Source organism: Necator americanus, chromosome IV, assembly GCF_031761385.1.
Source record: "Necator americanus strain Aroian chromosome IV, whole genome shotgun sequence".
Taxonomy (NCBI): Eukaryota; Metazoa; Nematoda; class Chromadorea; order Rhabditida; family Ancylostomatidae; genus Necator; species Necator americanus.
The window spans coordinates 22,515,780-22,541,175 of record NC_087374.1 but is presented as its reverse complement, the minus strand read 5'-3'; the positions used below and the strand labels follow the sequence as shown (position 1 = coordinate 22,541,175).

Below are 25,396 nucleotides of genomic sequence, written 5' to 3'. Positions count from 1 at the left end.
AAAAAATCAAAAAATTTTAAATTTTGTCCCTCCAAATTCCAAAAAAGGAGACAGTCTCAAGAACAGTGGTGCTACTATTTTGTAGACTTTCCTCTATAAAAGACCAAGCAAATTATTTCTCTAGGTCCTCTTGTCGCGAAGTTGTACACGATCTACCCGACCTCAAGATGAGCCCAGAATCTAAGCTGTTTTGGTCATTAAATTCCACTGAATCCACTTTTAAACTGCTGAAAGCTACGTATAATGGAACTCTTCATCTTTTAGAATTGGTTTCAAGTTTCTACCTCTTTTGTAAAAATGTCTAAAAAATTGTCATATTGTCAACACATTGTGCATTGTCAAAACGAAATGTTTATGCTTCCATTTTATTGTCCTGCGCCTGGAACTTAATATAATACTTAGCAATGTAGATAATTATTTACTACCATTTAATGTAATATTTTGTATTGTATTCAATCATTCGATAGTGCGTAATATTTTGCCCTGGTTATCATGCTATCCTCTATTCACTGGTGCCCGCCGCATACTCCCTTACGATCCCCTTTCCTTGCAACCCTTCCCTTCACGACCCCTAATGGAATCCCACCACACGCTTGACCCTGGAGATGGAAAGACGGACGGACGATTTTGCCTTTTACGCAGTAGTAGACTTGCATGCGTTACTGATCGATAATCACAGGATTAGTTGCATAGAATTTCACGTAGTGTAACACTCCTTCCCTGGATAGCTCATTTTCTTCATAAACGGCAGTGATCATTGTCATTGGTACTGCCCTTAGCATCTATGGATAATGGATTTGTCAACATTAGTAGCGACGCTGACAGGTTAGTTTTCTTAGCTTAGCAGGTCTGCCTCAATTGTTGAAGGATAGCAACTCGGCTACTCCGATCTGCAGCTTGTCCCTCATCGCATCATGCAACAGGGCAGAACTATGGTAAGAATACAGATTCTAACTACGGCGGGTCATCGCTCGTTCGAAACTGACGCCTTGAATAATGGAAAAGTTGAAATCGGCAGCTGAACGGCTTGTCACATTTGAAGCGGGGAGGCAGCAGAATTCCCAGCGCGCCAGAACCTTCGAGAATGTTTTATAAAATAAATATCAAGAAGCGGCCAAAGAGGTTAACGAGGAATGTTCAAGCGTTGAAAACAATTTGACTATTAGTGTATAACAACTATGAAGTATCTGAGTAGGCAGTATATATTTAAAATGCGATAACGTCATCGAGTGAAACTGTTAGCATATGATGCAAGAAATACTATCACCGGAAAATTTTAATACCTATGTCCACATTTAACCGACTTTCTAGATGCTTAGTGCGAAATAGATGCTGTACAATACTTGCACCGAATGTTAGTCCACGATCTCCACTTCGACTCTGTGCCAAGCATTATTTATTAGTCCTCTTAAATTCCATATTCCAGAGGGTGTTTCCGGCTGTGTGTTGTACGCACTTAAATGAGAACAATCAAAAATACTAAATAAAGTCCAATGTCTGAGAACGGTGCTAGCACTAAAGATTTGACTTTTTTGGGCTAATTAACAAAAAATGAATGGTACATCCAATTAAAGGCAAAGTAATTCCACCTTTAAAAAAGGTCTCAAAAAAATCTTACCGATCTGTCGCTTTAACTACTAGTTCCATCTTATCTGCTCCTTCAGGGATCTTAATACTGGCACGGAAAAGTGTCCAAGACCACATGTGATCCTGCAACAATTTTAGATAAAGCTGAGACACTTTCAAAGACTGCCCTCGTAATCGTAAATAATTATACTACAAGAGAGTGTGGAAAACTTGCAACATCTTGGCTTTCATCCTGTTCTAACTCAGCTAGTTGCCAAGTTTTACCGCCATCACCGCTTACTTCTACACGAATAATACCACGACCACCACCACTCCAAGCATAACCACCAACATCTACCGTCCCTTCAGCTGTAAACGAATTCTTCAGCATTTACAATCTATTTCACATGATAATCTTGAAGAAGTTTTATTTGTGTTTCATCCTCATCCCGTCGCTTTGGCTTCACATAATCGACAGCTAGAACTATCGTCTGATGCGGTTGCGCGTATCTTCGCCGATGTGTGTCCTTCTTAAAAATAGCTCTGCCCAACCTTCACAATTTACAGCAACAATTCGCAGATAATACACCCATTTGTTGTTGTTCCATAATCTGCGAGACTTTAAGTCTTACGTGAACTGCCTGTCGACACCGAGTAACTCGAGCACCTCAAGTCTAAACGTTCGAGACTTCGGAGTGAAAAAAAAAACAGAGTTTTAACAAAGAATCCACGCTCCTTCTAGATATCTCACCTATATCGGTTGGCCTATGGCAGCGTAATGGACAACAGCACCTTTTTGTGATATTTGAATTACGCCGTATAATTGTGTCCACGGATCTTCCTCATTAGAGGGGTCATAACCAGTTAATCGCGAGGCTACGTGGCGTGTCCCCAGGTGGCGGATATGAGACTAATTGCGGACAAAAAGCGACCTTGTAGGGAGCACAACTCCTCAATCCACCTGCCCTGAAACGTAGGTGGATTCAGAAGATAGACTTCCTGTTTCTGCTGTGCCAGCATCGGCATATAATACTACTGTATCCCGCACGTCGGTCCAGCCGAAAGCCTGAATTAAGCGACTAGGAGGTGTAAGGGAGTTTGGAGTCGCCTTCAACAAATAAACTCCACCTGTTCACTCCAGGAAAACGCAGTCTTCCCAAAAACTCATGCGACTAGAAGCTTCCAACCTGCCCATGGGTTTTAAATTTTTATGCAAAACACAGTAATGGAAAAGACTCTCCTGATTTCGGAGGAAAGCCTGCTACGATAGCGTCAGGAAAGACGGGGTTACAAGAGTCATGTAGGCTACCGGAATGGAGGAGGACTAGAATGACGATCTCCACTTACGCTCCGCCTGTACGCTTGCATCGGATGGGGCCATTGAAGATCTGATGATACAAACCAGGAAGTTTAAGTACGATGTCATCGGACTGACTGAGACGAGACGACGCCACCCACTGAGCACCGTGTATCACACCGAAGAAGAACTGTTCTTAGGAACTTGCGACAGTAGAGGAGTTGGTGTCCTCGCCAACACGAATATGGCAATAAACATCGACTCTTTCGAACAACTTGCAACCCGAATCGGACGTTTACGGATGAGAAGATGTAGTCGATGCGTTTGACAATCTTCGTCACTTGCGCTCCAACATCAAGCTACGAAGAAGAATGTCGAAACTTTCTAGATGGACCTAGAAAAGTTCTACAGAGAACATCGCATCCTCTACAAGGTCATAATTGGTTACATTATTATTACATTACTACGATTAAAGCGCCAAAGTTGGCCCAAGAAGAACGCGTGAGGAACATCACGTCGGGACCGAGGGCCTTTAATGGAATGAGCAGAGAGAGAGAGGCTTTTCGAGTTCATCATGACGACTACGACCATCCATTGGAATTCGCAATTCCGAAGGCCTTCCTCTCCACGCTGGACGTGGGAGTCACCCGATGGAGGGTATCATAATGAAACCGACCACATCATCGTCAGTAGAAGGTTTTGCCTGACGGATGTCGCTGTTGTATCAAAGTTTTATACGGAATAGGACCATCGCCTTCTTCGAAAAAGATTTTCTTTTACACGGAGAGGAGAAAAAGCCGCGAAGTTCACTAAGCGAACTCTCAGAACCATCATCGACTGGTCTTCGCTTCGTTTTTCGCTTTTTGGGAAGGTACTGTCATGGAATAGTCGACGATGAATATGAACGGCTTGTAGAACATCTTCGCGACTCTATGAGGTAAGCGAAGAGTTTCAAAACCAAGGGACGCCCGTCTCCGGAAACTGTAGAGCTGATAGGTCTGGTTGAGCTGCACGAGCTGCAGGCAACCAGGAACTCACGACCGAGCTCGCAAAGTTTTGCACAGAGGCGATAACAGAAGAGCTCAAAGAGAGAAGAGCAGAAGTGTTGGCTGAAGCTGCAGGGGCGCGACAGAGCACTCACTACGCCCGTCGAAACTTCGTCAATCGCAAAACAGTAATGACTGCTCTCCAGACCTCAGGAGGAACAACTACAGCATGGAGAAAGGTGGTGGAAAAAGCTATTCACAACTTCTACTCAGATCTCTTCGACCACGTCCACTTGCGTCCTCACCATCTGAGGGAAGATGGACATGTCATTCCAAAAGTCCTCCCTTCCGAAGTCCGACATGCCATCATGTCGGTGAAGAATCGTACTTCACCCAGTCTCGACAGAATCAAGTCTGAACATCTGAAGTACCTACACCCACTCCTCATCAATCGCACACTGGCGATGCTCTTCACGTTATCTATCGTGACGTTCCTAAGCAATGGAAAAGCCGTGTTGTTGCATAAGAAGGGAGGCCCACAAGACATCGGCAACTATCGCCCAATCTGCTTACTGTTTGTCAACTACAAGCTCTTCACAACAAGTAGTCCTAAACAGGATAGAAAGAACATTAGATGAAGAACAGCCATGCGAGCAAGCAGGGTTCCGAAAAGGGATCAGTACGATTGACCACATACACACTGTTTCAAAGCTAACAAAAGTATCGCGAATGTACAAGCTGTCGCTGTGTCTCCCTTTCATCGACTTGAAGAAAGCCTTTGACACAGTTGAGACGAAAGCGGTCATAGAGGCTTTGGAAACCCTACTTCATATATAAAGATATTCCTTGGGCTGTACAGCAACTTCACGACCAAAATTTCCTCATTCTACAATGATGGCATAATCGACGTGAAGAGAGGGGTTCGTCAGGGTGACACAATTCCACCCAAAACATTCAGTCCCACTCTCGGGAACGCGATGTGAGGATTGGAATGGGATGACTTGTGAGTGAAAGTTGACGCCCGGCATTTACACGATCTTCGTTACGCTGATGACATTGCTCTTATAACAACTAGCATCAATCAGGTAGACTGAATTTGATGAAACGTGTAAAAAGATCGGTATTCGGTTGAATCTAGACAAGATGATGTTTATGAAGAACAGATGGGTTTCTGATGCCCCATATCCGAATGCTCCAGCTATGTATATGTAGGTCGGGAAATCAACATAATGAACGACCTCCGAGCTGGGCAGAACGAACCGAGCGAACCGTTTTGCAAACAGTACGAAAATGCGATCAGCGTCATAGTACGCGGAATTGAAAAGGTGATGCTAGGTGTAACCCGCTTTACTCAAGTGAAGAAAGGATTCGAAGTTCACTCCTATCAGTCACCGATCGAACATCAGAGACGCCGTGCATATGCCAATGAAAGCAAAATTAGGTGGGCCGGACGCGTGATGCGTTTCAACGACAATCGTTACACCAGAGCAGTGAGCGAGCGCATACCACGCGACATCAAACGCACCGCATGGAGACCGCCGACCCGATGGTCAGACCTCTTCACGAAGCCCTTCAAAGAAACGTACGACGTTCTTTGAGTTCCTCGCGACAAGAGATGCCACTGGGCAAGACTTGCGCGCGATCGGAACAAATGAAAGTATTACTGGTGCCCGTTCGAGATAATCGATGAACAACGGGAGCACAGGTGACACAGGTGATATAATTGTGCAAGTTACAGTAGGGTCAAAAACGACATGAAGCACAGTGGAGATGCGTAGGCGCTTGCACTCGAAGCTGTGCGGTAGCGATTAGGGCCGACTGAGGACTCCTGCTACCACTGCTCATTGGTCCCACCTCGATTCCGACCGCTAATTCCACCGGGCCGCCTCGAGCGCAACCGCTATTGAAACTGCACCGTGGTTCATGTCCTTTTACCATGACCCAACATACATTGCTCGAACGTGACCAGAGCGTATACTCAAAAGTCTGACCAGATTCTGTATAGTCGAGGTCACCACGAGCAAGTAGCAATCAGCCTCACATACTATGAGGCCTTTTCTTATTAGTATTTGAACGTATTATTTATTAGTATCTCTCAGATATACACAAGATTAACGAAGTCTTTACAGTACCTCTCTCAACCTTTGTTCCAGGTGGAGGAATACAAAAAGCCGACTGAACTGGGTATTCCTGTATTGAATACACAGATTTCCAGTCAAGGTCATCGCCAAGATTTGTACTAGTTGAAAAAACCCTGGAATGTTCGTATGTAGATCATATCATCTATAGTCATCCTGCGATGGAGAAAAAAAGCTCAGCCTAAAACTACCAATGAACTAGTCAAATGAAATTTCTTGATGTGACAAGACAGACCTGTAGTCTTTTTGCTGCCAATGACTTGGACTTTCTACATCACTAAGGCGTATCGTTTTGAGCCACTTCACTTGCCTCGCTCCAACGAATCCTACGAAAATGACGTTGAAATGCTGTGGCAGAACACGGATGATTCACAGCGGCTTCATAGCGAAACAGCACGCTGTAGACAGTATGGGCTGCTCACCAGGTACAACACATCTTAGTGGTGCTCCATGATCACGAGGAATGTCAGTACCATTCATACTGTATGCAACAATGGTCTCTGAGCTCATAGCCTTCTCAAAGGGTATTGACGCACCGTAACACTGACCTGAAACGATGTGAAAAATATCGTGTACAACATATTTCACATTCACAAATTCATGCCTCACTGTCAGAACTTATCTTGTCGTATAATATAGCTATAAAAAGAAGGATTTTTGGACACATAGCCGAATAGAGTATAGTTAGGATTCTACTCAACAAGCTTAACGAATGTGGTTGCGAGGGTGTGGGACTGCAGAGGGAAGCAATACGGCAAAAGAGCAATAAAGTAGAAAAATAAAAAGTAAGAGTTCTTACTAACCACCTATAATGTCACGGTACTTACTTTTTATTCAAAAGCTTGGCTATTACTCCCGAAGAGTAGATCATCAAAATCTTCTAGAACAACGGATGAGCCAAAGCCTAAGTTCAGGTTTCATCCCTTACTCAGTTTGAAATTTGGAGATCATACTTCCTTTCTTGGATTCAGGTTTATCAGGTTTTTCAGTTCTTTCGATCAGTAAGAGATTCAAATTCTGCCTTTCTCTAATCTTATTCCTCTGAGACAACAGAGGTAGTTGTTACTCGCAGCACCATTTTGAATTTCGCGGGGCGTTAGCAATCGTCCAAGGGGCGGAGCTTCCCGTAGCCGGGTTTAAGTTTAGATACGAGTCAAAAACATCAAATCTAGCTGTAATAAGGGCGAAAATAATTATAGCGGATCTTTCAACAATACACCTCTCTTTCTTCAGCGAAAAAAAAAACAGATTCTGGTGCTTCGTTGCACTATACTTCACGAGTCCAACCCTCAGGCCACCTACAAGCCAATAAAACACGGTACCACAACAGATTTTGTTTCCGCGGCCGCGTCGCGACGGGCCACATTGGAGCAGAGCAGCCTCGGCGCAGGCTTCTGCCGATTACTATCGGCAATTGAGAGGACATGTAAACTGCTGTTCTTACTTCATTTTCTGTCGTTCCTTCAACGTCGTTCCTCTCAACAGTCTAGCATCACTTTTGCTACGCTATTGCTCCTTTTCAAATTTATTGCTACGTTGCTTATATTAAAGAGATGTGTTTCTTCTACAAATTCCCGTTCTTTTCTCTTTACGTATGCATTTCAGCTTCTGTCTCCTCTTCAGAGTCGTTCTTTAGGTAAATGTAGCTTTACTTTCGGCACATTACTGCTCTTTATTCAAGTTTATTATTAAGTTGCTAACATAGAGAAGGTATGTTTCTTCTACAAACTCCTGTTGTTTTCTCTTCATGTATGCTTTTCAGTTCCTGTCGTTTCTTCAGAGTCGTCTTCTACGTCATTGTAGTCGTTGTTCGTAGTTCATACGCTGTTGTCCTTTATTCAGGTTCTCATTGCTACGCTGGCATCCAACCGCGCTCTTCTGAAAGCTCTGTCTTTCTTTTTTTTTTTCTTAGTAACTTTATCATACATGGCCATAGATCGTTTAAGACAAATGCTTGTTTTAAGACTCCGACATTAGTTATTTACCTTCAGAAATAAGAGTTTAATCCAAAGGAGATGAAACTATCCTACAATATTTATCTATAACATCGTATTGTCTTTGCAATACGTGAAAATAATTTTCCTGTAATCATACTGTTACATATTCAACTCGTTTGATTTAATATCAATTTGAATTACTAGATAAAGCATATTTTCAAGGATTAAAAGTAACAACAGCTGCGAATTCTGAGTCGTGTACTTTAGGTACTCGGAGTAGTTAAATGGCATTAATGTAGTGCCTTTTGTAGGAGGTGGCTCTGTGGAATACTTTATCAGTAATAAGACCTTTGGTCCGAACAACAATGGAATAGTGGTGTAACTAGCACGAATACGCACAGCACTCCGGTCAGCTGGCTACACTGAAGATGCACTGTCTCTTACACAATGTCTTGATGCACTGTCTCTTACACAATCGCACTACACATTGTGTCACGGCAATATATTTGTAACAACGCATTACGAGGATAATGAAATACGGTAGAGCTTCGGCGGCTATTGCTGAACTCTCCCGCCCAGCCAGTTAAAGTGGGTAGACAGTAATAATGGAGGAAAAAATAACAATGAAATAACAATAAGAAAACGATATAAAGCAAGAGTATATGTTGCGTATATCTCACGACAATGGTGTTGCAAATATTTGCAGGTTATTGATCCTTGCGTTCGTCGTACCGATTGAAAAGTTGCTGCATGTTGCATGTTCTGGCGGCGGGAAGGCGAAATGAGGGAAACAGTAGTGGAAGAATAGTTAGAAAGCAGTTGAAGAATAAATTGGATGACGGAGGACGACTAGTTGAATAGAAGAATTTTTTTCAGAATTTTCTTCTTTTGAAAGGGGGAATATCAAAACGGGCTCTTCTACTGCAGAGCAGCGAATTGTGAAGTAGACCACATTTTACACACTTGATTCCACAGTCTTCTCCTGCATGTTGTGGTTTCAAGCAGCACTCGTAGAGTAGCAAGTGAGCAGCTTGCAAGGCTTTCCACGCAGGGTCAGGAAAACGATTACAGCGGTAACTCGTGTGATTATCAAGATTTTCTGCGGTTGAGCAGAAAGTACAAGGGGATTTAGACTTGGAGCGTTCTAGCAGCTCGATGCATGCATTCTGAACAGAATGTAAATGGCCTGCCAGCTCCGGGTGTGAGTTCTCGACAGCAAGAGCCAGGCTCTCAGTGCTGTGGCAATAGGAGCTAATGTGTCAGAGATGTCTATCACTGCTAGGATGTTGTCGAAATCGTTCATCGGATTAGAGGTGATGGGTCTAGTGTGGTCAACGCCAGCTTTTATGTGTGTCCGCTCCACACCCGCCGCAACTGTTCGGTGTGTGTTTAGAGACTGATATAATATTCAATATAAACAACGAGTATTATGACTTTTTACACACATTATGTATTTGTACATGCTTCGATCAGGCACGGTGTGAATGTTGGTTCGGCATGTGTTCGTCCCTTCATTGACAACATTAAAAATCGAGTTCAAAATGTGCCACGATATTTTGAGAGCTGTTTGGACTATAATCCACAGCACCTTGAGCGCTAATATTATAATTGTAGGACCGCAAAGATATATGATCCAACTAGGCATGCTACTCCACCTATCGCCACTAGTGCTGTGTCTCAGTGCTTTTCTATTGCCTCTAACTTCGGTGAAAGGTCTGGAATGTTGATGTCACTCACCCAGCTTTTCTCGAATAGTTTCAAGTTACGGTTTTCAAACACCGATCTTAGTGATATTTCAGGGTGATAATTGAGTGTTCCCTGTATACTAAATGTAGTTTCTGTGCCTCCCCACGTAACGTGACATTTTTCTTTCACTACGGCGTGGTCGAATTCTGACGTTATCCTTAATATCTCGTTATTCGCAGTGCAATGTACACTAAATATTTGGGTTTCTCATCTTACGGTGATCCATGTTTCGAGTTCAGTAAAACATGACATGTTCAATGTAGCCCCTTCAACGCATTCATAACAGCGTAATATTTTTTCAGGTTTTATTTTGCATTGTTTAGTCACAATATAACTTGCACTATCCAACATCAGAGTTGAACTTATTGTTAAAGTGACTTCTCCTTCTTGAGAGTGCATTTGTATTTCCATGTCTTCACGAGTTATCTTCATGTAAAGGGTTTCTATTGGAAGTTGATTTGAGACATCTGATTTGTCTGGACAATGACATGTGTTGAGTGTCTCTAGATTTTCGCAAACACAAATCATTTGATTGCTGCACTGCTAGAAATTCTCCAATGCAATGCTTTCGTTAGGAAATGGAGCGGTTACGTAGCCATTTTCAAACGAAATTGTTTTTGAATCCTCCTTGAAATAGTCGTACGCAGTGTCGGTGCTTTTTGCAGTGTCCGTACTGATGTCTAATCCATCAAGCTCGAACATTTTGTGTAGAATTTCTGCTTCTGATATTTCGTTTACTAACGTTAGACCGCATGTCATACTTCTTTGATCATCCGCAAATTGTGGACCACGCCAGCGCCCATGTATTGCTGGTCCAAAAATGGTTTTTGAAATGTGTAATCCCGACAGTAATTGTACAGCGTGGCAGCTGTTTAGCATAAAATTGTAGTAGCGATCTAGTCCTACTAAAATATGTGGATTTTGAATTTCTCCGCGAACTCTTGGGTTGCAAATGTACAGATCTTTATTCTATAAGAACTCTTTGTCTTCCCTTGTCAGTTTAACCGATGGAAAGCCATTTGTAATTATTGGCTTTGTTTGAATCTGAAGGTTAACTTCATCACCGAATGCTGTGAGGATTTTGAGCTGCACATTTTTTCTGTTGAATTTCTCAATGTGTCCTCCAGTGCTGGACATAGTGCCCATGCCAGGGAGAGCAAGTTTCGTTGCTAATTCTTCTGTTATGAGCGTTTTTCGCACTCCAGTATCAAAGAAGGATAATACTTTTTCGAATTGTTATGTTTTGTGACTCCAAACGTTTTCTTCTGCTGTCATTAGCATTTGTTCTTTGCAGCGGTGATTTTGCTCACTTTCTTCCGCTGCTGGAGTTGTACTTGCGTGGACGTTCGGTTGGTTTGCTGTTTGTCAGATACCGTTTCCTCTATTGCGCCACGCCCGTGTTAAGTCGGTTATCCGCCTCAGCTTGTCCCGTACTGTATTGATTAGTGTTGTTAGGTCGATTGTAGTGCCCAGAACACTTGTCTGTTATGTTTGGACCGCTTGATAGACACAAACTTTTGTTGCGAGCCCTGCCACATATGGGGCAATCTGACCACGAAAAATCAAAACTGTTGTGATTGTTCGAGAAACATTTCCAGCAGAGCTTCTTTTCTCTGACAATATTTCGTTTATTTTGTACTCTTGTAACTGTCTTACAGTAAGTAGAGACGTGATTTTGATTTCCGCAAAACATGCACGCTTTGAGTTTCTTCTTATACTCATTGTTAGTGTGTTGCTCAGTTCTTTTCCGTACTTCAACTTTGAATCTATTTTTCAATCGTGTTTCTACGAATTTTTTTTGCGGTAATCTCTTTTTCGATTTCCTTCATGACATCATTTATTTTCACCTCTTCATGATTTTTTAGTTGTCAACACGTTTTTGACAACGTTGTAGTTGAACTTCTCTAGAATTTTTTCGGTCCACATTGCGTCTTGCATGTAGCGCATGTCTTGACCTGCTGACACCATGATTAGTAAGCATTAGAATTTTGTTGTGAGCTGCGATACAGCTTTCTGCGGTACCGTTTGCTGGGTGCATATCGACTAGTTTTTGAACAATTTTAGCTCGATTCGTTGGCTTACTGCCAAATTTTTTCTTAAGTTCCTCGATCATCCACTTTTACTTTTGTGGAACGAGTTGTATACCTTTAATAGTCATCTGGGCTCTTCCTCCGAGGCTGTCCTTTAATAAGAAGATCTTTTCAACTGTGTTTAATGTTTTGCTCTCATGTACGAGAGTTTCAAAAACTGCCCAGAACTCTGGGAAATCTTCCTCTTCTCCGTAATAACGAGGTAATTCGAGTTGTTTTGGTTTCAATGTCCGACAAATAGACTTTTCTTTATCGTCAGAATTTTCTGATACGTTTTCTGATAGCCATTGTGCATTGTGCCATTTTAATTTCGTCATAAATTTTAATTGCTTGAGTTCACTTTTGAGTGGATCAACTCCGAGTTCTGCAGCGATTTTCTGCTTTTTAACTCTGTATTCGTTAGTGCATGCTTCTAAAATGTAAAGCATGTCTTTTGTTTGTGCAAATTTTTCACTGAATTGACTTTCCTTGTCAATTTCTTCAAGTTCCTTCTCGAGTTCTTTTTTGTTTGCGTTAATTTTGGCTTCTTCGTTCTCTTTTTTGAGCCCTTCAATTAAATTCTGCAGGTGGTCGCGGCTTGAAACAATTATTCTTATTCCTCCTGTCATGAGGTTTACTGCAGTTGTAATATCTTCGTATTGTTTATTATCGTCTCCGGTCAGCCTTAACTCCGAGTAAGGCTGGTATTTTGTCACCAGTGTTTGCAGCGATTGAACGCTGAATTTCCTGTGGAAACTAAGAGACATTTTTTATCTCAATAAAATTGATTTTTGTGCGTGTATATTGCGTAGTGACTTTTTTTTTTGTTTTGATCTTTAGTGAGAGATGGAACTTTAACTGAGTTAACTGGTTTTCTCAGTTATTTGAGCTCTTTTTGGCTCTAGATTTGCCCTGGTTCCTATGGATGAGACGAGGACTTGATCTAACCTGGCCTCTCTGATTGAGTTTTGTTGTTATTGACCTTTATTGACCGGGTTTCTTTAATATTCCAGTTCTTTGAGCTTTTCTTTAGCTGTTGAATTGTTCTGGCCTCTATGGAGACGGGACGCCAATTAGTTTGGCCGATGCACCAAAAGGATGTGTACTGCCTTTTGTAGAAGGTGGTTCAGTGGAATACTTTATCAGTAATAGGACCTTTGGTCCAAACGACAATGGAATAGTGGAAGGCACTAGCACGAATACGCACACCACTCCGATCAGCTGGCATGCCTCTTATATAGTGCGCCATTAAGAATACACTGAGGGAAGTTGATGCGTTGTCTCTTACACAATCGTACTACGACATTGTGTCACGGCAATATATTTGTAACAATGCATTACGAGAATAATCAAATATGGTAGAGGTTCGGCGGCTATTGCCGAACAATTAAAGTATCTGTAAAATGCAGTACAGTATGTATGTAGTATATATAAAGTATTTCCAAATGATAAATTAGCATAAACATATAGACAACAAGATAAACAGCAGGAGTTTATAGAAGAAACATACCTTCTCCATGTTAGCAACTTAGCAGTAAACTTGAATAAAAAGCAGTAATGGATCGGAAATAAAGATAAACTGATGTAAGGAACGACTCTGAAGAAACAAGAGAAGATAAGAACGTAAAGCCATGAAAAGAAAACAGCAGGAGCTTACATAAGAAACACCTCTTAAATATAGGCAACGTAGAAATAAACTTGAATAAAGAGCAGTAATGTATCGAAAATCGAACTACATTTACGCAAAAAAACGACTCTGAAGAGACGACAGAAGCTGAAATGCATACGTCAAGGGAAAAGAAAGGGTAGTTTGTAGAAGAAACATATCTTTTTAATATAAGCAACGTAGCAATAAATTTGAATAGGAGCAATAGCGTACCAAAAGTGATGCTAGACCGTTGAGAAGAACGACATTGAAGGTAGGACAGAAAATGAAGCAAGAACAAATCTTTACATGTGCTCGCAATTGCGAGTAGTAAGCAGTAGAAGCCTGCGCCAAGGCTGCTCTACGCCGCCCACCGCGACGCGGCCACGGAAACAAAGTCTGCTGCCGTACTGTATTTCAGTGGCTTGTCGGTCTCATCTAAATCTACTTAAACGGTTGCACGGGCGGTCGCATCCCGGCGCGCTGGCCCGCTGCCACTTCTGCCAAATCGGGGGCCCTTCATAAGCGTGAGGGCCTTTAGTGTTAGAAGGCACTCGTAGCTATTCGGCTTGAGGTAAATAGGTGAAAGTGATAACTTCCACCTTCGATGCACCTGTTTCATTGCCTATTCCAGGTTTAAATGTTTGCTAACCAAGGTAAGTTATTTCTAGATATATATGTTCTATGTTGTGACCTCTCTCATTTAAGTTGTCTTTATTTCTTGACATGTGCTAGCATGGAGTTGTTTTTGGCAGGAACGTTAATGATTCGTGGCTTCTACAACTCACGGCTGGCACAATCCTCTCTGTTAACGCCTTCTTTATGTAGTTGAAAATTGGGTTTCTTTTACGAGTTGTAGCCATATGTCCCACAGATTTCCAATTATGCTTATCTCTCCCCTCTAGAGATTGCATTCCACCTTACTTTCCTTCTTCTTTGTGGAAATCATTCCATTTCTCCTCTGAATTGCCCAGTATTACTTTTCAAATAATCGCTTTATAATTATTGACTAGTTGAAGGTACGGTTTTTGGAGAGCATACTGTTTTGCCGGGATAGTGATTTGGAACCATTCGAAGTAATAATTTCGCGAAACTCATAGTGATTTTCGTGTATTACAACGCTTCGTCAACCTCCATCTACGTTCATATTTCTTTTCACTCCATGTGATTTGCCTTATACCTTATTTTGGGTATTATAAGAGTGTCAACTTGTTAAATGCATGGTTATCGCTATTGAAAGTCTCTTTATTTCGGAGTCGTGCAATTCAAAGTCGTATCTTTGGCAATTCAATAATTAAAAGCGATTATTTGAAAATCAATTCAGCGCAGTTCAAAGGAGAAATAGAATGATCTCAGCAACGAAGAAGGAGAGTAAGGAGGAATGCAATCTCTAAAGGGGAGAGATAAACATCAGTGGAAATGTGTGGCAATCATTTGGCAACAATTGTAAGTGATGTGGATAATGCGCTCTATCGCAAGTTGATCAATACTGTAATATTCCCTTTAGGGGCGGAGCTACCTAGTACGAGAGGCGGAGCAGTCTCGCGGCTGGGCTCATAAGAGCTCACGCCTGGAGCACACGGGGAGCACCCAAGCCACTGGATACCTGCAGACCAAGGACCGATCAGGGACGCATGGGACGACGACACCAAGGACCACTTCGCTAGCCTGAGCCTCACGAGGATGCTCCCGACGGGGGCGAAACCCAGATCATCTGCTAGAGGTAAGGCTTCTCCTTGTATAGGTTGAGAGCTGCTTCCACTGCGCGACGCTTATATCATCGACCCCGATGATAGATAAGGAACGTGGTATAAGGTACCGTCGGCCGTTATGGTTATTTGGCGGCATCACGATTTGTACCGTCCAAGTGTGCGGCAGACAACGCTCTGCCCACTCTTTTCATTGAATCCTATTTGTTGGCACTCACTTTATTCACTTAATAAACATTCCACTGAACCACCGCTTTGGTCTGTTCAATTAGGGTGATAAAATACCCTAAGTCTCAAGTCACCCACTATCACAGCTTACTCAATTCCTGAAAGAAACCCAATTTTTAACCAAATAAAGAATGTGTTCATAGATAGGGTTGTGCAAGCCGTGAGTTGTAGAAGCCACGAATAATTAACGTTCTTGCCAAAAACAACTCGACGCTAGCACATCAAGAAATAAAGACTACTTAAATGAGAGAGAAATCACAACATAGAAAATGTATATCTAGAAATAACTTACCTTAGTTAGCAGAAATTTAAACCTAGAATAGGCAATGAAACAGCTGCATCGAAGGTGGAAGTTATCACTTTCACCTATTTACCTCAAGTCGAATAGCTACGAGTGCCTTCTAACACTAAAGGCCCTCACGCTTGTGAAGGGCCCCCGATTTGGCATAAATGGCAGCGGGCCAGCGCGCCGCGACGCGACCGCCCGCGCAGCCGTTTAAGTAGATTTAGGTGGCACCGTGGCTTGTCACACCACCTTTCCTTAGACCTATCTCTTTTTTGCAGTAATTTATCACTTCACAGAGTGAACAAATGGCATCACTTATCAAAGACTGCAGAAATGTTGAAGTTGATCTGTAGTCCCGTTTATTCTAGACTATAACTAACTAGAAAAGGACAAGAGGACGCTGTTGAAAACGAACTAGTATTGATTTTTTTAGGTCCAACGACTTTAAACAAAATCTAGGATTAAAAAACGGCACAAAATCAGCATGATCCATCACTTTACTTAGTATTATGGAGATAAGAAAGTCTCTTATTTTTACCTTCGGTGTCAGCGTCGGCTCCTTCTAAATGAACATACTTTATTCTCGGATCGTTTGGGTTTACTCCAGCCAGTAAAAGTAAGTCCTGAGTTGTTCAATAATTGTATACCAATAATGACATTGATTGGATTAACATGATTTTTTTTATCAGTCCTTGAATTGAAACTAAAGAGAACAGGCAATGACAAAAGTGAAAAAAAAATCAATTTAAATGAATTTACATTTGAATGATGACAGCAACTGAGAACTGAGAAGAGAAGATAGAATACTAGTCGAAGCGTTTCGAAAGTTATAACTTACTCGCAATCGAACACCAGTCCATTCAGCATTACTTATCGCATTTTCTTTCCACATTAACCCTTGACATTTTTTGTACCTACAAGGAGAACTATTTTAGTATCCTCTACGTAAAAAAATCCATACAGATTCTGCACGATAGATAACGTAAACCGGACAAAAAAGCTTTGCTAAAAATTATAAAGTAAGATTATAAAATTTAATACCTACTTATTCATATTTTCTCGACGATTACCGGCGCACTGAATTGCAGCCGTGACTGATACTGGTTCAAAATTCCTTTTTAAATGGTCAACTGAAATGTTCATGAGGCGTTTCACTCCCAACCCCTCCACCGATAACCTGTGGTTCTTCGCATCGATCTAAAGGGAAGAAAACTAAGATAAACATAAGTTCTACGAAACAGCATTAAGTAGACAGTATTACAAGAAAGAAAACATAACTAGGAGAACGAGAAGCAACACGTGAAAAAGCAGCGAGTCAGAAGTTCTTGTGAAGCACAACGAACACAGTACGTAAAACATAGACAGATGTGTAGGAAAGAAAAACGGAACCTTTGGAACAGGCATATGATTTCGGACGAAGAAAAGATCATTCGGTGTTCGAAAGTTATCCATAGCAAGAGATGGAGGTGTTTCAGCATTAAAGGGACGTTGCTGATTGACAATTAATGCAGGATGTCGTTCTGGATCGGTAGAAAACGGATCGGAGGCATCGACCTGAGAAGTCACACATACACACAATCGCCTCTTGATCCCTATTCGAATCCACACTGACAGGTGGCTGCGGGGAATTCCCTTCCCCTGGATAATACTAATACGCTGCGAAATTCAAAGTGCTGTAGCGGGTAACTATCCCTCCATTATTTAAGAAAAATATGTTTGGAGAAAGCTTGGAAGTGAATGCTATAAAATGCTTCACGAGCTCTTACCATTAAACAGACGAGGAGAGATCACTGCAAGGTGTAGTACAAGAAACAAAGTGGGGAACGATCTTCGAATTTGGAGTAAGTAGGCGATGGAACTGGAACATACGTTTCTTAATCCATATGTAACTACATAAGCTGTGATGTCTTTTTTCTTCTCCAATTTTCTTCACGTTGTTCCATTTCTTCTCCGGTTGTTTTCCTTATTTAATCTGCATTCCTTTTTCCTTTCTCATCCTCTGCATCATCTCTGTTTTACTTGTCTATGTGTTTTTACAGGCGGAATCCTTTCAACGTAATTAGGTTCGTTACTGTTTCCCCTTGATTCATACAGTATCAAGTATGTATAACTTGACGAAGCAGCCGAAAACCCGCTTTTAACCTCGTTATTGTTTTAGCTTCAGAATAAGGGTAAGCGGTATTGTTTTTCATTTTCAACCAATGATTTCGATTTGGTTCAAAGTTTTTTTAAGCCGTTTTCTGTATAAGCCTTGATTCCTATTGGTTCCTTTATATTTGCGGATATTCTCATAAAGGATAAAGGTACAATGACTTGCAGTGGCTAGCCGATGTGTTAAGTCAGTGTTTTTATCCTCCCAGACAAGTCTGGTACCAATTTATCGACCCTGAGGGATGAAAGGCTTGGTGAGCTGTAGGGCGGACTCGAACCTCCGATCGATCGTGCAGGAAGCGGAGCCTCTGTCGCTACACTACAGCCGCCCCTGGATATTCTCATATACTCATATATGGTTGAGCCAAAACAACATGAACCACGGACACTTGCGCAGGCAAGTGCGCTCGAAGCGGCGCGGTGGAGCGTAGGGATTAGAACCGTGTAAAGATCCTCGCTACCGCCACCCAACTCTGCAGTTCTTCATGGTCCCACCTCGATTCCAACCGCTGTCTCCACCAAATCGCTCCGAGTGCAGCCGCTTACTCGACTATCCGTGCTTCATGTCGTTTTGACCCGACTATACTCTCATATATTTCTTTGCAAAGGCACCTGTAGTGCCTTTAGAGTAACCGGAAAGTAGATAACTTAGGTACTTAGGAAAGTAGGTAAAATTCGAAATATAAATAACAGTCATACTTCTGCAAAAAACGGAAGAGAAATCAAACTTTAGGCCCGAGTGTTTAGAAAAGTATTACTTGGTGTTGGCAAATTTCGCTCATTCGTTTGATCCTTTTGAAAATCGCAAGGCTTAACTTTGCTTAACTTTGAATATGAAGAGAGCTTAATTTCATTTTCCAGAATTAGTTGAGTTGTGACAGAAAGCTGCTCTTCAAAGAGAAAAGTCTTGGAAGCGAGATAGTCCAATGACACCAAAACAAAGTCTGAGAATTCCCACAAATTACAAACTCAAGAAAAGACTAAAAACGCTGGTTAAGTTTGTTCATGGATCGCTCTGGCTATCCTTTGCTCTTTTTCATTATTTGATTCAATATTGGAACAGTATGATTCAGGATGTCTCGTGGAAAAGGCACTTCCTCAAATTTATAAGAGAAGAGAAGATCATTCGTTTTTATTTGATAAATTTCTACTATTTTTCGATGAGAATTGTGTTCCTTTAGCTTCAATGTCCTCGTGTTGTTGATGTTGTGATTTAAAATGAGCATACCATGAACCTGACGTGGTATGGATTTCTCATGGAAATATGGGGTGGTGGATTGCGGAAGACCACACGGTCCGCTCATTTCTCCGTGATCGTCGTAAGAAACGGCAGGGGAATCGCTTAAGTTCCTATGAGGAGAGATGAGTCGAACCGTCTGGTCTTCCACTCCACAAAATGAGCATACCATGAACCTGACGCCTATTACCACGCATTACGCATTCACTGACTAGAAGCACTTACAGCCTGAGAAGTAAAGAGAGAGTGAAGGAATATGAATAATGTGAAGAAGGAGTGGAAAGACTGAAATAACAACAAGAACGGATGTAGAAACAGTGCACGGAAATGCGACAAACATGAATGAAATAAACGTCGGGGTCAAGAGATAAAACATTCTACATGAACGAAAATCAAAGAAGATGAAGTAAACTATTTGTGAGGAGAAAAAAGAACAAGATGAACAGAAAAAGCACAAAGATACAACTTTAAAAGGCAGAGAAACAAGACAAAGCAATCATAACAAGCAAGAAAAGTGAACAAGAAAACCGAAACACATAGATGAAGATTAAAGAAAAAAATGGAACGAAGAAAAGAGACGAGAAAAAAAGAGATGATGCAAAAGACAAGAAAATAAATGAAAATGCGAGTTAAAGAAGGAAAGCAATGCAAAAACAAGTGGAACGTCGAGAAGGAAGCTGGAATGAGAAACAAGAAAAGACAAGAGAACTCAAGTACTTAGCTTTTTCAAATTACCTTACGTAAAGTCGGGTCAAAACGACTTCAATAACGTGCAGTTGCAGTGCATTTGCGTACGCGGCCGAAAAGGCGCGGTGGAGGCAGCAGTTGGAACCGAGTTTGGACACTCGCAAACTGCAGTGATGGGTAGTACCAACAAGGATTTCACCACGCTCCTAGCGGCTACGCTCCAGGGAAGCGCCTCGAGAAAAGCCACGTAGGCAATTGCGTACGTGCTTTATGTCGTTTTGACCCTACTATAATCGCCGCTGCAAGACGAGGACCAAAAAGCTCAAGTTACACCTCCATCCCTTACTTCTAAATGATCGTACTCCCTTTTCCTTTTTGCTCTACGTTTTGTTGTGATATCTTCTCGTCGTAAGAACTCGTGAAGCACCGTAAAGCACCATTTTAATTTTTTCTAAGTATGATCCTCCGATACAATAGAATAAGTATAGTCGGGTCAGAACGACATGAATCACGAGTGTAGTTGCGGTGCATTTGCGTACGCGCTCGAAATGATGCAGTGGAGGCAGTTGGGACCGAAGTGGGACCGTCGCAAACTGCGGCGATGGGTGGTACCAGCAAGTATTTCACTACGCTCCTAGCCGCTACGCTTCACCGAAGCGCCTAGAGACAATCAGTTTACGCAATGGCGTACGTGCTTCATGTCGTTTAACTCTACTGTAGTTACTCGGTGCACCATTTTGAATTTCGCGCCGCGTTATCATTAGTCCAAAGGGGCTCCCGCAGCCGAGCGTAGGTTTAGATACGAGTTCTGATTCCCATGCCTATCATCACTTTCTGACATACAACATGCGGAATTAAGCATATATGCATAGATCCTATCGTAGTACATATGTAGACATAGCTTAAGGCGTCATTCCAGAGTGGGCTTACCTCCTTCGAAATTTCAACCTCACTAGGATCTAGACTCCCAATCCGAAGTTCCTCAAGTATTTCCATTACCTGGAGAATGAGGTTTCAAGGAATTCTATTCAAAACAATAAGATCATAGTACCTCCTCAGTTTTGTGTTGAGCGTAGAGCGCCCAAAATGGTTCAACTGACCCACCAGCAGCGAGTAATATTTTGTTACCACCAGGATGTGACTCGGCGAAGTCGGTTACATCGTACACTCCCTGGAAAGTTCATCTAAAATAATTTTCCGTTTAAATTTTGAAGTCTGTTGCAGATTTTCGACAAAATGTAAGCAATATTTGGATACACACTTAGATTGACTGGAAATTGAAGTGACATGAAATATAATTGCTATTAATAATGAAAAGTATCTTTAAGCTTACCGATTTGTATGTTACCCATATCCTTTCCGCACCTTTTCCGTGCTTTTTTACTTCTTCTTTTTTGAAGACAGGCAAATCTTTCCTGATTGGAGGTGTCAGTTTCTCCTCTGTGGGTTGGGCTTCTGCATGAGCAGTTCGGATTCGAAATGGGTCTAATGCTATGAAACCCATTGCGCAAGAAGCAGCAACAACTATCTGGCCAGCAAATCGCGGTCCTGAATGAATAACAACGTTTGCAACGACAATTAGAAGGAAAAATGATCACTTCGGGAAAAGTACAAATCAAATACTAAAACTGTGTGTGAAATGGATAAATTACCACAATCATTTCCGGTGCTGTAAACACTTTAAACACATTTGCGTATTTACACTTTTTGAACGTGCTGTTGCTGTTTAGTTGTCTTGCTGGTGCTATCTAGTTTTTCTTTCTCCCGATTTCACTTTTATACTGCATTTTATCGATCTATATGCAAATATTCTTGTTCTGGATTGACACCTCCACGACAGACGTAAAAACTGACGTTTCATTAGTTACTATTATGATTCACAACACTTCTAGTCTCCTTTCTATGCTCAGTAACTCACGGTTTGGCAGCTCGAGACACAGTTGTGTTTGATCCTCATACTCGCTCACTATTTGGCCTTTACCAGCATTATTTGGATGTGATGACCTAAGCATCCGAATAGCGACAAAAAAATTGTAGTAACCTTGTCGCATTTTCAGCAAACCGCTGCTAAAAATGAATGCTGAACTGGGATCAGATTCCTCTCAGTCTCCCATTCATTCACCTTCTCGACGATGGCTCTCCTGGTGGTTTTAAGATCGGATGAGGACGAAGACAGTTTTGTGCACATTGTACTGGCTTGATTTCTCGAAACAGCTTTTTACTAGCTTTCCTCGCAAACAGCTACTCTATGGTCTTCGTTCTATAAATGACCTGCATAGAACAGTTTGAAACGACCATTTCACCAGTGCTCGTTATGCAAGTTACAGATACGCCTGGAAACTTCTGCACCAAAGCAGACCAGGTAGGATTGTGAGAACTTTTATTTGGAAAGGTGCAGTTTGGCTTTTCTTGCTGCTGATGATTGAAGTCCGGAGAAATACTCACAATCGCACTACTTCCAAAAAAAACACTTGTAGTCCTTGCTTAAATTTCTGTAACATCAACTCACCATTCGAAAACGGATTATTCCAGCTGTAACTTCGACTTTGAAACGTAGAAGATGTTGGAGTTCGCCATAGAATGCGAAAGCTCCGACTTGGAAGCTTCGATAACATATCTCCACAACTACTGAAAATAGTTCTTTGTTTAGATGTTAAGAGTATCCTTATTTTGTTTGTTCGTACTGTTGTAGGAAAACAGGCGGTATAACTTCAAGTGAGAAAAAATGCGAAGAAAGGAATGCGCTCGCGTGTTTGTCAGTAGAATCGACGCACACAGTTAAAGATGCATTGTGTTTAGTGCCAGTAATGATTATCGAACTGCGCCAGAAAATCGTCGATACGGTCGTCTCTGGCGCGGGCCTGAAGGTCGTTTGCAAAAAAAGTGGCGTGATTTCTTAGTTAACAGTTTTCAACCAACGTTTTTCATCTCAGGATCACAAGTCGCCGACCTGTGCAAAACAGATTTTGAAGCTTCTGAGTCAAAGCACTAGAGCTTGAGAGCTTTCATTTCAGTGGGGGACCACAGCTCAAAATATCCGTAACTTCTTCATGGTCCGTAAGCCGGCAATTTTCAAATCGAGTCCGAAATCTATAGGACGACAGCAACCAGAAAAATCCCCACAGAGCCTTCGTTGTGAAAAAGTTGTAAGACCAAAGCTGTTCAAGCAGTTACTTCCGATATATGGGAATTTTTGTACGAGTTTTTCCGCCTCTTGAACCTCCGCTGTTCTACACCTCAAGACAGGGGATTGTCGAGGAAGCGGTGACATGTCGATGATCGTGTGGAGAATCGATTCGTATGTGTCCAGTCTTGCTACCCCACCATTTCGGAAAAACAGAAGCAATGCTACAAAGTTAGTCTGAAAAGATGGTTTCCTGGGTCTTCTAAGAAATCGTGGTAGGAAGGTCATTCTTCAGTAGGAAAAGGGTGAGAGAAACTCAGCGACTCGAAACATCTAGACAGCTCCTTTTCTCAAAAGAAAGGTGTCTATATAATACCATTTCACGCTCATTTATAGTCAGGTCGACATGAAGCAATGTGTAGTTAAAGGTATCACCCCACGAATCTGGGTGGTGGGGGTTCCAGGTGGGTTATGTCTATACGGAGTCGTAGATTATGGAGAGTGGGATGATTCCGTCTATTTCTTCCTAATTGCCGTAAAAAACGGCCCGGAATATACTGCTTCGAGCGTTCGGGAGCACTATTCTTCACGAGCTCGAATGGAGCGCGCCAGCTTTGTGCACGCGCCGCATCTTCCGAGCCGTTTTTTACGGCAATTAGGAAAAAATGGACGGAAACGCCCTCCTCTCCATAATCTACGACCCCATTTAGGAAGTCTCCACCTGAAATCTGCCCACCCTAGATTCGTGGGATGATGCCTTTAAACGAGCGGACATACTGGAGCAACGCGGCATTTGACCGCTCGCAGACGGGTAGCGAGTGTCTCGTTTGGCAGTTCGCCAAATTTGCCAAACGAGACACTCGCTTCCCGTCTGACACCACTCGGATCGATACTGACCGATTTTTTTTACCTTCTTTTGCTTTCCAGTTTTTTCGTCCTTTATATTTCTTTCTTCGTATTTTTGTTGTTTGCTGTATTTGGTTTTGTTATATGAATCTATATTATATCTGTTTTTCAAATCTGGTTTAAAATTGTATTTGTTTCTACGTCAGTATTCTTTATTTTTTGTTTCTTCGTATTCCCTTCCTCCCTTGCAATAAAAAAACATTACCATGAAAATAAATACAATTTTGAACTAAATTTCAAAAGCAAAACGTACAAAACATTCAAAAACTGCGTTGCTCCAGCGCGACCGGCGGTGCCGCTACACCGTGCTTCGTGTCGTTTTGACCCGATCATATAGTTGGATCAAAACGACATGGAGCACGGACAGTTGCGCAAACGGCTGCGCTCGGAGTGGTGCGCTGGAGACAACGATTGAAATCGAGGTGGAACCATGAGAAACTGCAGAGATGGGTGGCGGTAGCGAGGATCCTTACACGGGTCTAACCGCTACGCTCCACCGCTCCGCTTCGAGCGCACTCGCCTGCGCAAGTGTCCGTGGTTCATGTTGTTTTGGCTCAACTATATATGAGTATATGAGAATATCCAGGGGCGGCTGTAGTGTAGCGACAGAGGCTCCGCTTCCTGCACGATCGATCGGAGGTTCGAGTCCGCCCTACAGCTCACCAAGCCTTTCATCCCTCAGGGTCGATAAATCAATACCAGACTTGTCTGGGAGGATTAGAACACTGATTTAACACATCGGCTAACCACCGCAAGTCATTTTAGCGTCAATGTGGGGAACTGCAGAGACGGGTAGCGGTAGCGAGGATCCTTACACGACTGCAACCGCTACGCTCCACCGCATCGCTTCGAGCACAGGCGCTTGCGCAACTGTCCGTGCTTCATGTCATTTTGGCCCAACTGTAATTGGTCTTAGCACCCTTGTGCGAGGCATGCTGATTTTCTACCGAAAGCTCTCATGGCTTTCAGGATGCATACTACATGAACATGGGAAGCTGTAAAAAGGGTCTAGGATTCTTCGCGAATACCTCCTATGCTCCAGTCGTTCATGGAGACGCGGACAATGCTCTTAGATCTTCTGGCCATAGAGATGAGGCCATAGAGAACAGCGCAGTTATCAGGAAATATGGGACTAAAGAAGAATGGGCGAGTTGTCGGAATTGCCGAATAGATTAGAGGAAAATGTGGTTAAAAGAACATGTCATTTGGTGTGGTGTTCTAATAAAAGAAGAGGAGCGAGTTTTGTCCAGATATTGCCCCTTCAGGAAATTTTATCAAATGAAGTCTTTTCCTTCCAACAGGTCAGAGGTGCAGAAGGTCCTCCTGCCCGGAAATAAATTAGGCTACAAAAACCTTGGAACTTACAGGATAACCTTACTCCCGTTACTTTTGACACCAGTAGTGTTCGCTTTTAGCGAAAATTTCCATATACGTAATTTGAAGCTGTTAGATATTTTCATGTTTCATCTCATATTTCACATGAGGATTTCTCTTGTTTCTGGTACAATTGTAAGTTGTTCACCTCACCTGTAACACTGCTCCCGTTATTCATCGATTTGCTCGAGCGGGCAACAGTAGTACTTCTATTTGTCCCTATTGCGCGCAAGTGTCACCCAGCGGCATCTCTTCTCGCGGAGTATGAAGTATGGATCAAGGAGTAGGGACGCCTTGGTTTGCAAGGCCT

The 25,396-nt window shown here is 42.2% G+C and overlaps 1 protein-coding gene across 2 annotated transcripts; it reads right to left on the bottom strand.

The window, feature by feature from the left end:
• Window positions 1-1,355: 1,355 nt before the first annotated feature.
• RB195_002373 (uncharacterized protein) lies at window positions 1,356-25,264 on the bottom strand (the record flags this gene model as incomplete). 2 transcript variants are annotated; one of them, XM_064199608.1, is made up of 17 exons in its annotated part: window positions 1,356-1,455; window positions 1,619-1,710; window positions 1,802-1,935; window positions 5,982-6,103; window positions 6,223-6,313; window positions 6,410-6,535; window positions 16,146-16,230; window positions 16,446-16,521; window positions 16,653-16,804; window positions 16,997-17,161; window positions 20,613-20,681; window positions 20,734-20,853; window positions 21,016-21,230; window positions 21,601-21,749; window positions 21,805-21,878; window positions 22,192-22,310; window positions 25,240-25,264. In XM_064199608.1, the coding sequence occupies 17 exons, from the start codon at window positions 25,262-25,264 to the stop codon at window positions 1,356-1,358; spliced, it is 1,914 nt and encodes a 637-aa protein (XP_064055489.1). The 2 variants fall into 2 exon arrangements, with proteins under 2 accessions (XP_064055489.1, XP_013299728.2); XM_013444274.2 differs by lacking the exons at window positions 21,601-21,749; window positions 21,805-21,878; window positions 25,240-25,264 and having other exon boundaries at window positions 22,192-22,297.
• Window positions 25,265-25,396: the final 132 nt, after the last annotated feature.